Source organism: Phragmites australis, chromosome 15 (genome assembly GCF_958298935.1).
Source record: "Phragmites australis chromosome 15, lpPhrAust1.1, whole genome shotgun sequence".
Taxonomy (NCBI): domain Eukaryota; kingdom Viridiplantae; phylum Streptophyta; class Magnoliopsida; order Poales; family Poaceae; genus Phragmites; species Phragmites australis.
Genome location: NC_084935.1, coordinates 2,462,379 through 2,474,948, shown reverse-complemented (window position 1 = coordinate 2,474,948; position 12,570 = coordinate 2,462,379). Strand labels below are relative to the sequence as shown.

The window sequence follows — 12,570 nt, the reverse complement described above, 5'->3', positions numbered from 1 at the left end:
TTCATAGAATGATTAGATATGGAGAAAAATGAGCATCAAAAGTAGTGGGTCGACATAGAGATGCGGTAAAGGAGGGAAGATTACGAACGCCGCGAGTATGAGCAACATCAGGACGAACGACGGAGGAAGCAGCAAGAGCAGGGGACCGTTGCGCTAAGGGGTGAACAAAGTGTGTAATATGCTTAGATGCTTGCCTTGATTCTTTTCTTCAATTCAGAATCAATGACAAACCTCCTCGTGATAACTCGCTACTCTCTGGTTCGATGATCGCTAAAGAAAATAATGCATTGTGATAAGCACGATGAAATGCTATAAAATATGCTTTATAATGCTTGAAAACAACTTTCTTAGTTATAACGATTCAAAAGAAAACTAGCAAAATTGGTTTCACCAATTTTGGACTCGTAAAGAATTAACGGTGAATTAATGAGTTCTTAATTTAATTAATTTATCTCAGAATTTTAATTAATTATTTTATGGTTGTGGATATTTTTAATAGGTAGAGTAGGTTATTATGAAACCAACAAAATTAGTTTCATAATTTTTGGAGTTACAAAGAATTTATTATGAATTTTACAAGTTTTAACAAATAGTGAACTGCACTGAAACAGTTTTGTCTGCGTTGACCGCGGTCAGACCATCAACATGGGCTATCAGACCTTCGGGAGTGGCGGTCAGACTAGGGGGAAACATGGTCAGACCGTCGACGTGCAGAGGAGTTTGGGGTCTGACGATCGGACTGGCCCAGAGGGTGGTCTGACTCCTGGAATGGTGGTTAGACCATTAGAAAATGTGGTCAGACCACTTGGCTCGCCCGGAAGCATTTAGTGAGCTCACGGTGATGATTCCAATGATGACTTTGGCCAAAGTCGTCACCTAAACACTCTATGCGATGAGGAGAACTTATTTTAGGTAGTTTGAGTGACATTCATGGGGCCAAAAGCTGTAGCCCCATGGATCGACATCCATGGCTAGGGAGCTCGGTTCTATGGCTATGGAGAGCAGAAGAACTCGGGGGAAACAAGGAGAAAAAGGGTTTAGGAAGCTTCACCTTGGTGTGGAGAAGCTTCCTTGTGGGTTGACCGACTTTGGGAAAGCTTCGATGTGGAGATCGGTTCCGGGTGCTCCGACCGGCCTAGAGGTTTAAGAAGAGCTCATGACTTGTCCCGGTGAAGGGGAGGCTCAGTAATGAGCTTGGGGATGATGTGGGAGACTCGTGGACGACCTCCTCCTCGACCTTCAGCTTCCGTGGAGCTCGTGGTGGTGGATCTCTCCTCCTCTCTCTCTTTTCCTCTCTTGCTTGGTAGGGAAGAACGAATGAGGAGCGGGTGGGCGAATAAGACTTGGACAATGACTTTAAGTGGCAGTTCTGGGTACTGGCAGTCGGACTGTGAGCTCGAGCTGTTAGACAGCCTCAGAACAGAGGCAAAAATAGCTCTGCTTGCCACTGGCGGTCAGATCAGCACTAGCTCAGTTGGACCACCAGGAAGGGTTTCTTCCCCGTTGCTTTCTAAAATTTTTTGGTCTTCCTTACCACCTCAATACAGTCTTTACTCAAAACATACACGATAGAAAAGTGCATAGACTAAAGACTTGCACTTTCAAAATATTTTTAAATACTTAAACATTAGTTTTAGGATGCCTTAATGTTAATACATGCTTAATACCAAAAATTAGGATTTTTGGGTAGTGGCTCTCTCGGTCTCTCCCTTTCTCTGCTCTGCTCTCTCTGCCTCATTCTTTCTCTCCCTAGATCGAGAGCAGAAATAGGAGCCCACCCTCCACCACATCCCCATTGCCCGAGCTCGTGAGGAGGAAGCCCACAACATCTGCGAAGCTGTCTGTTGATCCCAGCCGTTTTCCATGGTCGTTGCCCATTTAATTGCCGATGAGCTAGCTTCGATTGTTTCTACCTTGTGCATGTCACACCACATGATAGAGCAGTCGAGATGAAGATGTAGGTGCTAGCTGCTAGCGAAGGCACCGCTGAAATCCATCACCAGTGAGGTCGAGACATGAGGATGATTTGTGGGTCCCTTTTGAGTTTACATAGTGGCAGCCATGTCAGCAAAAATTATTTCCACGTCGTGTTGACATGTATTGAAACTGGGGTGGTTTAGGTGCGTGGAGGTATTTTGTCTGATTTCGCCACTTAGAGATTGTAGGATGTTTGATTTTATATTTTAGGGTTGAAAATTGAACTTCTATAACAGTTGGAGAGTGTAAATCGGACTTCTTACTTTTAGTGTTAAAAACCGAAATAATATTGATTTACTAATCAGATCAATTTTAGAAACCGAAATAATATCGGTTAACTGAATAAACAAAAAAAATCGATTAAATAGGTTTAGTTTCGATTTCATTGTTCGGTATTCGGATCCCCTCACCCTTAGTCAATATGCTAGTTTAACACCCCAAGATTCTGTTTTTAGGAACTGGGTAAAAAAATCCTAGAAGAAAATTTGTCCTATATTATGTTTTTATAAGATTTAAAAAGTTAAAGAAAGGGGTGACCCTAGCTTGATCAATTGCTAATAGTTCCATTTTCCAACAAGCCTACAATGATTACGATCCAACCAGGAGAACACAACCCAACGGATTTATCCGCCATCTCCCGGTCTCCTCTCCCGTACCAAACGCACGCAATCACTGGTGATCCTAGTCTATCCTCGATAACATCCTTATCCAAGCCAACAAACTTGATGGTCGCCTCGCCAATCCACTCCTCATCAGTAGATCATCAGTATATAATCCCGCCCCGTTGATCCGCAGCAGATTCGTTTGTCCTCTCCCTTTGCATCCCTTGCTCCTTCTACTTGAGCGAATTCTGCGGGGAAAGGGGAGAGAGGCGGCAGCCATGGCGGGGCGAGGCTCCCTCCCGGAGGGCTCACTCTTCCTCGGATTCGACAGCTCCACTCAGTAAGCGTCGCCCTTCCCTTTCCCTTCCCCAGTTTGACGGACCTGTCAGATTCGACGCAGCAACTGCAGGTGGGATTCGGTTTGTAGATCGCGAACTGGTGGGTGGCGTTCTGGTTGAGGATGCAGAAAGAAGGGGAACCGGGATGAGTTAGTTGTGTACAGATAATGCCATTAGCCATTAGGAAGTGGGGTTTGTCTGTAACATTCATGGCGGAGAGATCTGCATAAAAAAGTGGAATTTTTTAATAGGGCAGAGGTGATAGGGGCTTAAGAAATTGCGTGTTTGCTGCAGTTATGATCTGATTCCAACATCAACCATGTAGTATAATTCAATGTGCGGTGAGTGACGAATCGAGAATTAAGCTATACATGGGGTTTCATGCAATATGGCGGTTTCGTTTAATTTATTAAGTCTGCCTAGATACATCAAGTTATGGCTAAATAGACAAGATACACTACATGTGTGATCCTTCTTGCGAGTCTTTTTTGGGCATCATCCCTGCTCACCTGTTTTGGGCCTCGTATCTTCCTTCCCAGGGTTTTACTTTTCCTTTTCTTATCGTTCTAAATGCACAGGGTTCCCACCGGACTGGAATCTAATATCGTCAATCTCCTTTTACAGGTCACTGAAAGCTACTGTGCTCAACAATGAATTAGTAATAGTAGCTTCTGAATTTGTTAATTTTGATTCTGAATTGCCGCACTACAAGACTGAAGGTGGGGTGTACAGAGATCCCACAGATGATGGGCACATATTTTCGCCAACCATTATGTGGGTGGAAGCTTTGGAGTTGCTGCTCAAGAAACTAAAACCAAAGATAAACTTTAGTAAGGTTGTGGCCGTCTCAGGGAGCGGGCAGCAACATGGTAGTGTTTATTGGAAGAAGGGCAGTCATGCCGTGCTGTCCTCTTTGAATCCTAGTAAGAGCTTGTTACTGCAGCTGAAGGACGCCTTTTCTACGATGGACTCACCAATATGGATGGACAGTAGCACAACTAAGCAATGCAGAGAAATAGAGAATGCAGTTGGAGGTGCGTTGGAGTTAGCAAAACTGACAGGATCTCGTGCCTACGAGAGATTCACTGGTCCCCAGATACGAAAGATATATCAAACAAAGCCTGCTATTTATGAAGATACCGAGAGAATTTCTTTGGTGAGCTCGTTCATGGCATCAATCCTTGTTGGAAGCTATGCAGGTATTGACGAAACTGATGGTGCTGGGATGAACTTGATGGATGTAAACCAGAGGACCTGGTCAAAGACTGTTTTAGAGGTTTGTATTTACTAGCTCATTTAATACTACATTCTAGATTTCTTGAATGACTTAAGTCTAAAACATCAAAATTGTGGGTTTTCAGTTAAGATATCTCATAGACTGAAGTATCGAAATTGCACCTTTCTCCTCTAGGCAACTGCACCTGGACTTGAAGCGAAGCTTGGAAATCTAGCACCAGCGTATTCAGTTGCTGGACAAATTGCTCCTTATTTTGTAGAAAGGTGACTTTTGTTTGGTTATACGTTGTGCCAGTGCCAAATGAACACTCTCCAGCCAACCTGTAGTATACTTCCTCCGATCCCAAATATAAGTCCATTTAGATTTGTCCAAAGTCAAACCTTTTTAGCTTTGGTCATCGATAGAAAAATATCATAAAGATTCACAACATATGGTTGATGTTACTAGATTCATCATGAAAATATTATCATAATATATAACTCTTTCTATTTGAAATAATTTATTTTCATAGATATTGTTAGTCAGAGTGGCATATTGGAGACCGTGTTGAGGTCCTAATGACTTATATTTGGGATCAGAGGGAGTACATAGTTTGCAATCACAGATTCAATATCACCTTTACCATGTACTTATCTTTTTCCAACACCATATACCTTTTATCTTGCAAGTAGAAAATATCATTTTGCATGTGCACTGAGGCTAGTTATAGGATAGCCAAGCACAATATAAGATTCAGGGTACTCTTTATTGCTTTGACCATGTTCTTTCTATGCCTCTAAATGCTAATTGGCATATAAGCTCCAATTGTTAAACTATTAATCCAGAAATTTCCTTTTAAATTTTTTCACTGTAATTACTGGATCTAGATGATCTTCTCTGAATATTTCAAAAATTATGTCCACCATTTGCTTTGATGTAATTTTTGGATTTGGATGAAGTTCTCTGAACTCTGAACATTATAGAAAATTTTCTGTCCAGCATTTTTTAATTGTGATCATTGGATTTAAATGAAGTTCTCTGAACATTATGGAAAGTGCATGGGCAATCTAGCTGAATAAAATTTATAGAAAATAGAACCTAAAAATTGATGCCATGAAGATTCTTTGCACTACCATTTTTTAGTTGCTTAAAATGCATTATGTATTTTCAGGTTTCTGTTTGATAAGAACTGTTTGGTCATTCAGTGGTCTGGAGACAATCCTAATAGCCTTGCAGGTGTGTTTGGCTAGTGCTTCTTACATGAGCAGCTGATATCTGTGACTTTTTTGTAGCTGTGGAAAATGGACATGAAAGGGTTTCTTTTATTTTTTGTGTCGACATTCATGGGACCTTCATATCTGTTGTAGGTTTAACTCTGAATACTCCTGGCGATCTTGCCATTAGCCTTGGTACTAGCGATACAGTAAGTTGAGAAGACGTGCTCAAAGTTGTATTGGCTACTTAGCATGTTTACGTCAAGCTACTATGTAATTCATTCTCTAATTGTCTTTTAGGTATTTGGGATAACAGCAGAAGCTAAACCAAGTTTGGAAGGGCATGTTTTCCCCAACCCTGTTGAACCTAATGGTTACATGGTGATGCTATGCTACAAAAATGGCTCCTTGACCCGAGAAGGTATGTACTTTTCCTTTTTATTGCATTACCAAGTATGCCATGTTATTACTTTGCTGAGAATAATTTCAATGCGGTTTCAGATGTGAGGAATCGATGTGCAGAGAAGTCATGGGATGTTTTCAACAACTACCTAGAGAAAACACCCCCTCTAAATGGTAAGATCTTACCGAAGTTGTTTTGGTCATTTTGCTCGATGAGCTGCTCTTTCATCAAGTTTATTTTAGAGCTCTCATTTAATTTACAGTTTTTATGGGAATACATTAAAAATTTGAATGTCTTGCACTATAATTGTAACTTATATTTGTTCAGGCCTGCTAATTTCTTTTGACATGCTATGATTTTACGATTTGTCTAGCAGCTTTCCTATGCGGAATTTAAAATTAGTAGCTTTCTTGTATGTAGGTGGAAAGTTAGGATTCTACTACAAAGACCATGAAATCCTGCCACCACTTCCAGGTAACAATGTATTAGTATTTGCAACACCTTTTCCCTTTGTATTGTAAAAATTCAAACCCTGAAACAAATCAGGTTGTTCATGCAGTGGGCTTCCATCGATACATTGTCGAAAACTTCAATGATGTCTCGTCGGACAATCTTATGGAGCGTGAAGTGGATGAATTTGATCCACCATCCGAGGTTTGAAAATGATAGCGATAATCCCATACATCTGTTTATCTGCTATTGTTGTAAACAAGTGACCGTGCGTTCATCTCCCTTGTGTGTAGGTCCGTGCCATTATTGAAGGTCAAATGTTGTCGATGCGAGGTCATGCTGAGAGATTTGGCATGCCTAACCCTCCCAATCGGATCATAGCAACCGGTGGGGCATCCTCCAACGAAAGCATCCTCAAGTCCATTGCTCAAATTTTTGGTTGTCCTGTCTTAACAGTTCAAAGACCTGGTACCTAGAGACTATCCTCCTTGCATAAACTTGGTTGCCCTCCTGTTACACAAACTCATAACGCAATCCAAAACTGATGCTGTCTGTTTATTGATTCTGACCAGATTCAGCTTCGCTTGGGGCGGCTCTGAGAGCCGCCCACGGGTGGCTGTGCAACGCGGAAGGAAGCTTCGTTCCCATCTCTTGCTTGTACAAGGGCAACCTGGAGAAGACCTCCCTTGGTTCGAAGCTTGCAGTCCCAGCCGGAGACGAGGAGGACAGGGAGCTCCTCAGTAAGTACACGGTGCTCATGAGGAAGAGGATGGAGATTGAGAGACGCCTGGTGGAGAAGATTGGGCGAGCGTAGGAAAATAGTAAAGCATTGTTGCAGCTGTCAGAACTCTGGAATAATTGTGAATAACCGCGATTTCACCTCTTACGTCAACTGGAATTTTACAAACCTGGGCCGGCAAAGCAAATCTTGGTAATAACTGGCTGAGAGCCAGTGCATTGTGGCGACATAAACTCGGAGAGTATTTCCATTTCGCAAGGCGTAAAGAATCTACGTTGAAGTACATTGTGGATTCGTCGAAATGAAAGATTTGTATGGAAATTGTGTTTATATCTTATCTTTGTAGGACTGTAATGAAAAAATTTATGGTGGAGAGGATGCTATCATCTATCTATCTAAAAAATTTCAACTCAAACAATTTCTTGTACTGAAATTTATCTTTTTTTTTTCAATGTACAAATCAGTATTTTGTTTGAAATTCTTTTGAGAGAAATAATAGCATACTTTACACATAAAAAAATTTCATGATTATTTTGATAGTGTTTTGAATTTTAAGAGCATTGTAATGCAATTTGTTATTTTTAAACTACAACTTTTAAAAATAGACACATATATTTGTAATTTTATTTAATTAAAAAAATAAAAAAATCCCCGTCCCCGACCTCAAACAAACCGGGACCGGCGGCCTCGTTCGTCCCCTCCCTCCGGGCCTCCACACCGCCAAACCCTAGACCCCTCCTCCACGGCAACCTCCGCCCCGCCCGATCCGACTGGTAAGCTATCTTGCTCCCCTTGTCCGGCTGCTTCGCTAGCTTATTCGATTTCCGTCTTCTGCGTGCGTAGATCTCGGTCAGTGTAGCCTGTCAGTGTCTCTGGGATTCGGCTAGTTGATGGAAACCCTAGGGTCGCATATTAGGCGGGCGTCTGTCAGTGTCCCTTGCGTCTAGCCTCCGGTCCAGGGCGGAACCGAGCTCGCTGTCTCCCTGGCCGCACGCGCGTGCGCGCGCGCCTCCTCCCATCTCGACGCGGCGGCGGCGCACCGCCGAGGCACCGAGGCGCCGGGCCCTTCCTCCACAACGCCGACAGCTCCGAGTTCGAGTCACTGGGCACTTCTCCCTGTAGCACCGAGCCGCCGAGCTCAGGGCCTCCCTATCCCTACGTGGCCGCGGTCCAAGGTTATGGTAAATTTTTCATCAGATCTATCACTAGGGAACGCTGGAATGTGGATTTGTCATCAATAAATCGGTGTCGTCAACATTTATTCCCTGAATCAGTATCATCAATGAAACAGTGCTTCTGTAGTAATGTTTACGGTGCTCTTGATTGTGGCTGTTTGAATTCAACGTTTGGTTTGTGCTATCTGCTATAATACCATAGTGTGATTTGTTATCTGCTCAGTTCTCTTCATATTTGGATTTGATGATTGATGGTTGATTTGAATGTGCTATGATATGTATTCGATTTTGTTACGACGCCTGGTTAGTTTTTCTGGATTCAATGGTTGATTTGAATGTGCTATGATATGTTTAATAAATCGATGCTTGATCAGTTGATTGTTGAACTCTCACATAGTTACATGCTGCCGTTGGTACTACAGTAAAACCAGAGATATGGTATAATTTGGCTTATTAGGTTCTATCTGTCTTTTTAATCTGTAAGTTATTTGGCCAGTGTGCAAAAACTGGAATAAAATGTACCAAATGGAATAAACCTAAACAACCAAGCACACTGTGACATTGTGTGTGCCGATGCCATGACCAGGTTTGTGCCTTATGTTATCCTTGCAGTAAGAGGAACAAAAAACTGGGTCTGAATTTTTGTTCGTGAATTTGTGAATTTTGGCTAGCCTGAGGCTGTTCCTCTTTTTTTTTTCCGCTGAAGGTATGAAATGACCTCACCACTTCAATTGCAGGATAGTGAGGTTGCTGATTTTAGATAATTTGGTTCTCTCCGGATGAATCAAGATGCCTGGAAATGATGATAAGTTGGCTGCTGCTGACCGAATAAAGGCAGCCACGTTATCAGCTGCCAAGGGACTGAGCAGGGCTCAAGCTGAACGTGCTGCTACCGCTGCTGCCCGCAATGTCAATGCCTATGGGCAGAAGGAAGAAGGTCCAAGCCGCTGGCAGGAGAGGAAGGAAGCTAAGAGGCAGATGTATCTGATGAGTACAGAGAAGGCTGCAAAACTCGGTACCGTGAAACCAAAAGTTTCAGAAACTTCTTCTGTTGGTGCATATACCCAATGTCAGAAGTGTTTCCAGCATGGGCATTGGACATACGAGTGCAAAAATGAGCGGGTGTACATGTCGTGGCCCTCAAGAACGCAGCAGCTTAAGAATCCCAAGCTGAAGAAAAATGTGTCGGTTTCTTATCAATTTGAGAATCCTGATCTTGCAAAGGAAAGGGAGGAGGAGAGGAACTTGATGAAAGAAAAGTTGAAGAAGAAAAGGTCGGAAACAAAAAAGGTAAAGAACAATAGAAAACACCGTTCGTCAAGTGATTCAGATAGAAACAGTAGTGATGCTTCGGTGTTTGACTCCGACACTGAATCATCAGTGACGGGCTCCAAGTATTCTTCCGGAAGCAGCTCAAGATACAGTTCCTCGGACTCCGAGGAAAAGAAGCGGCAACACAGAAGGAAACAGAAGAAGAGAAGGCACAGGAGGGATAGCACATCATCAGAATCGTCTGAGTCTGAGTCTGAATCTGCATCAGACAGTGATTTTGATGACAAGGGAAGCCGAAGGAAGAGCAAAAGACGGGGCGACAAGCGCTGAGTTTGAATAACTGGAGAAGGCGATGTGGATGTTGACTATGGTGATATAGTTTAGTTCACATATCATAATCAGAGCTGCATTTGCCAGGTGTCCTCCAAGAAACAAATGTAGCAGTTGCTTCCCTAAATGCTACTACGGATATTTTTTTCCTGTAGTAAGAAGTGCCTAAAGTTCTAGATATTCCTTTTCTATGATCTTTGTGAGAACCATTGGGTCTTGTAACAATGTTCACCTATGAATTCCTAAGAGTGGTGTGCTTATCTTCCTAAAAAAATTCTGTAATCATTTGATCTTGGCTCATCCTCTTTGAATCATTCTTGCACGACTTTGCAGTTCTTGCTGTTTCCACTTGCTCGGAGAAATCGCATCACTGGGAGTTTATGGTAGCCTCGCATTCCAAGGATGACAGATGATCAGTGTGACAGTCCAATCACGTGCACTGACAACCGAGCAGTTCACGCAGGCTGGATCCATATGACTTGCAATGATATTGCCTTCGAAGTGGAGCAGCAAATGCTAGTTCAATCAACAGTAGCACATACATCAGATGAATAGAAACTGGATGGATCTTTGCCTGAGCTGTTTCACTGTTTGGACTTGTATCTGCATCTGTCTGCCTTGTAATCTGCAAGACCGAAATAAACTATTATCTTACTGTCTGACTGTTTTGCTCGTCACCTAGCAGATTTGAGACACCAGATCAGATTCAAGATGAGTGCTGATTGGGAGCTTGAAGAGGAGCATCCAAGAATCAAAAGGTAACCACACTTTGCGCTGCCTGACTTGACTTTGAGCTGAGCTGATTCTGCATTGCCATCTTCAGCTGCTCCGGCAACGGAGACAACTACAACTACAATTCATTTGCTGCGTTGAAAACCTTCACTTGGCATGGAGACGCGCTTGGGGGCTACCTCTCCTCCAGCTCTTGTCAGCAGCGGCTGCGGCGCACATGACCGGTGGCAGGTGCGTGTCGGCCGATGGACGACGACGGGATGGTTCCTGCTGCCGATCGCCTCCGCCAGCCGGGCTACCTGTGCAGTTTGCGTTGTTGTTTACTGCCTTCACCTCACGTTCAGGCTTCAGAGCCTGATGGACGGCCTCTCTCTGCTACCTGCCGCTTCAGACCAAACGCTGGAGGAATCTACCGGTTCTGCTTGGATTTACCGCAGGTTTCATCTGCCTGCAATGCACGCTGCTCCGTAGAAGGCAGCGTGCATGTACATCCCTGTCCCCTACAAATCTGAGTCATACATGTAGACTATAGAATACGACTAATGGGACATACATGTCAGAAGTTGCCTGATATCTGATCTGAGTCTAAGGGGCTTATTTGTTAGAGCTCCATTTAATTCAAATTTTCTGTAGAAAGTGATTCTCTAGTGAAAATGATTCTTTAGGATAAATTTTATGGAGGAAATGATTCTGTGAGGAAAATGAATAAGAGGAAGTTGGGTTTTTTAGCTTTTAGTATCTACTTCATTTTAGAGAATCACTCGTATAAAGCCATTCTGAAAACTAAAAACTGCAAACTGCGTTTAATAGAGTTCTCACTGATTTCAGTCTGTAAGCTCTACAAACAGACCCTTATATACAAGGAGACCGAAGAGCACAAATGAGTGAAATCAAATGTGAAATGTTTGTTTGCTAAATGCTGTGTGTTTTCAGATTGTTATGTTCTCTGCTGTTGCTTTTTTACTGTGTCTGAAAGTAACTGTGAACTGGATCCTTCTACTTAGGATTCCTAATGGTAACTGCAAAATGAAGTGTGTGGCAATACAGAGACACTGATCCCTTTTACCTATAAAGACAGTCCCCATCTTTCTCTACCATGTCGAAGACAACATTCTTTTGGTAGATAGGTTACAGTGTGGAGTTTTTACAGGCTTTTAGAAATCTCCTCATCTTTAGAGGGCTTTGACATGCATGATCGATTCTCCTTGATCCAAACTGGGTCCACGGGGTTCTGAAAGCCGGCAACTTATAATGATTCCCATTAGCTTTTCTTCCCTTTTTTTCCTGCCCTCTCTGATCTCACTCCTGGCTCTGCTACCTTTATCTGTGGAGATCTGAAATCTTTGCATCAGAATCTAGCGAGACATGTGTATCAAGGGAGCTTGCTGGGACAATCATTGCTTGCAACATTCCTCCATCACTCGGTTAATTCCCTGCATATGCACTTCCTAGCTAGTTCCTACTGGCCTGAGGCTCTTACCTGTTGCTCCACAGAAGTATCTCGTGTTTGTGTTGCTGCTGCTAAATGTTGGCTTTTCCTATATTGCCCTTGGGTGCCATTTACATGCCTTTCCATAAATTACTATTAGGATTATTTTCTATTGTTTATTCTGAAAATGGTGAGGGATTTCAGTATTTGACTGTAATTTAGTGGCATATAAGGAATGTTCTCTAAAAAAAATGATCAGATATTGAGGCAACAATTAAGATGAAGAAATCGATCAGCAACGCATCATTACTAGCACAACACTTTGAGATTTAGGAGCAGAGAAAAACTTCTATTCCGCCGATCACAGAAAAAACTTCTATTTGTGTCATTATTTTTGTGAACTGATACGTCCTTATTATGCACCATACTTAGTTCATTTGTATTTGTCCTGTCACTCTAGTTCTATATAGTTTGTATACAGGGGCGGATCCAGCCCAATACCAAGGGGGGTGCTGGGCCTCTTGTTATTGGACCAAATTCATAGTTTATGGGTTAAAATGATGTATTTTTTCTGGATTTTTCATTTCTTTCTCTGGGCTTCCTGAGCTTGTGGGCTAAAATGATGCATTTTTTTTCTGAATTTTCCTCTACTTCCTCTGGGCTTCCTGGGCTGGGCCCGTGCTGCAGCCCCCC

At 42.6% G+C, this 12,570-nt stretch overlaps 2 protein-coding genes across 2 annotated transcripts; both read left to right on the top strand.

Annotated features, from left to right (window-relative positions):
- Positions 1-2,537: 2,537 nt before the first annotated feature.
- On the top strand, positions 2,538-7,269 carry LOC133893506 (xylulose kinase 2-like). The gene is made up of 11 exons (XM_062334533.1): positions 2,538-2,919; positions 3,542-4,193; positions 4,329-4,417; positions 5,305-5,369; positions 5,501-5,556; positions 5,648-5,768; positions 5,849-5,923; positions 6,171-6,224; positions 6,310-6,404; positions 6,494-6,668; positions 6,773-7,269. The coding sequence occupies exons 1-11, from the start codon at positions 2,858-2,860 to the stop codon at positions 7,012-7,014; spliced, it is 1,686 nt and encodes a 561-aa protein (XP_062190517.1). The 5' UTR covers positions 2,538-2,857; the 3' UTR covers positions 7,015-7,269.
- Positions 7,270-7,562: 293 nt separating this feature from the next.
- On the top strand, positions 7,563-10,038 carry LOC133893507 (uncharacterized). The gene is made up of 2 exons (XM_062334534.1): positions 7,563-7,712; positions 8,852-10,038. Exon 2 carries the CDS (start codon positions 8,904-8,906, stop codon positions 9,714-9,716), a length of 813 nt encoding a protein of 270 aa, XP_062190518.1. The 5' UTR covers positions 7,563-7,712; positions 8,852-8,903; the 3' UTR covers positions 9,717-10,038.
- Positions 10,039-12,570: the final 2,532 nt, after the last annotated feature.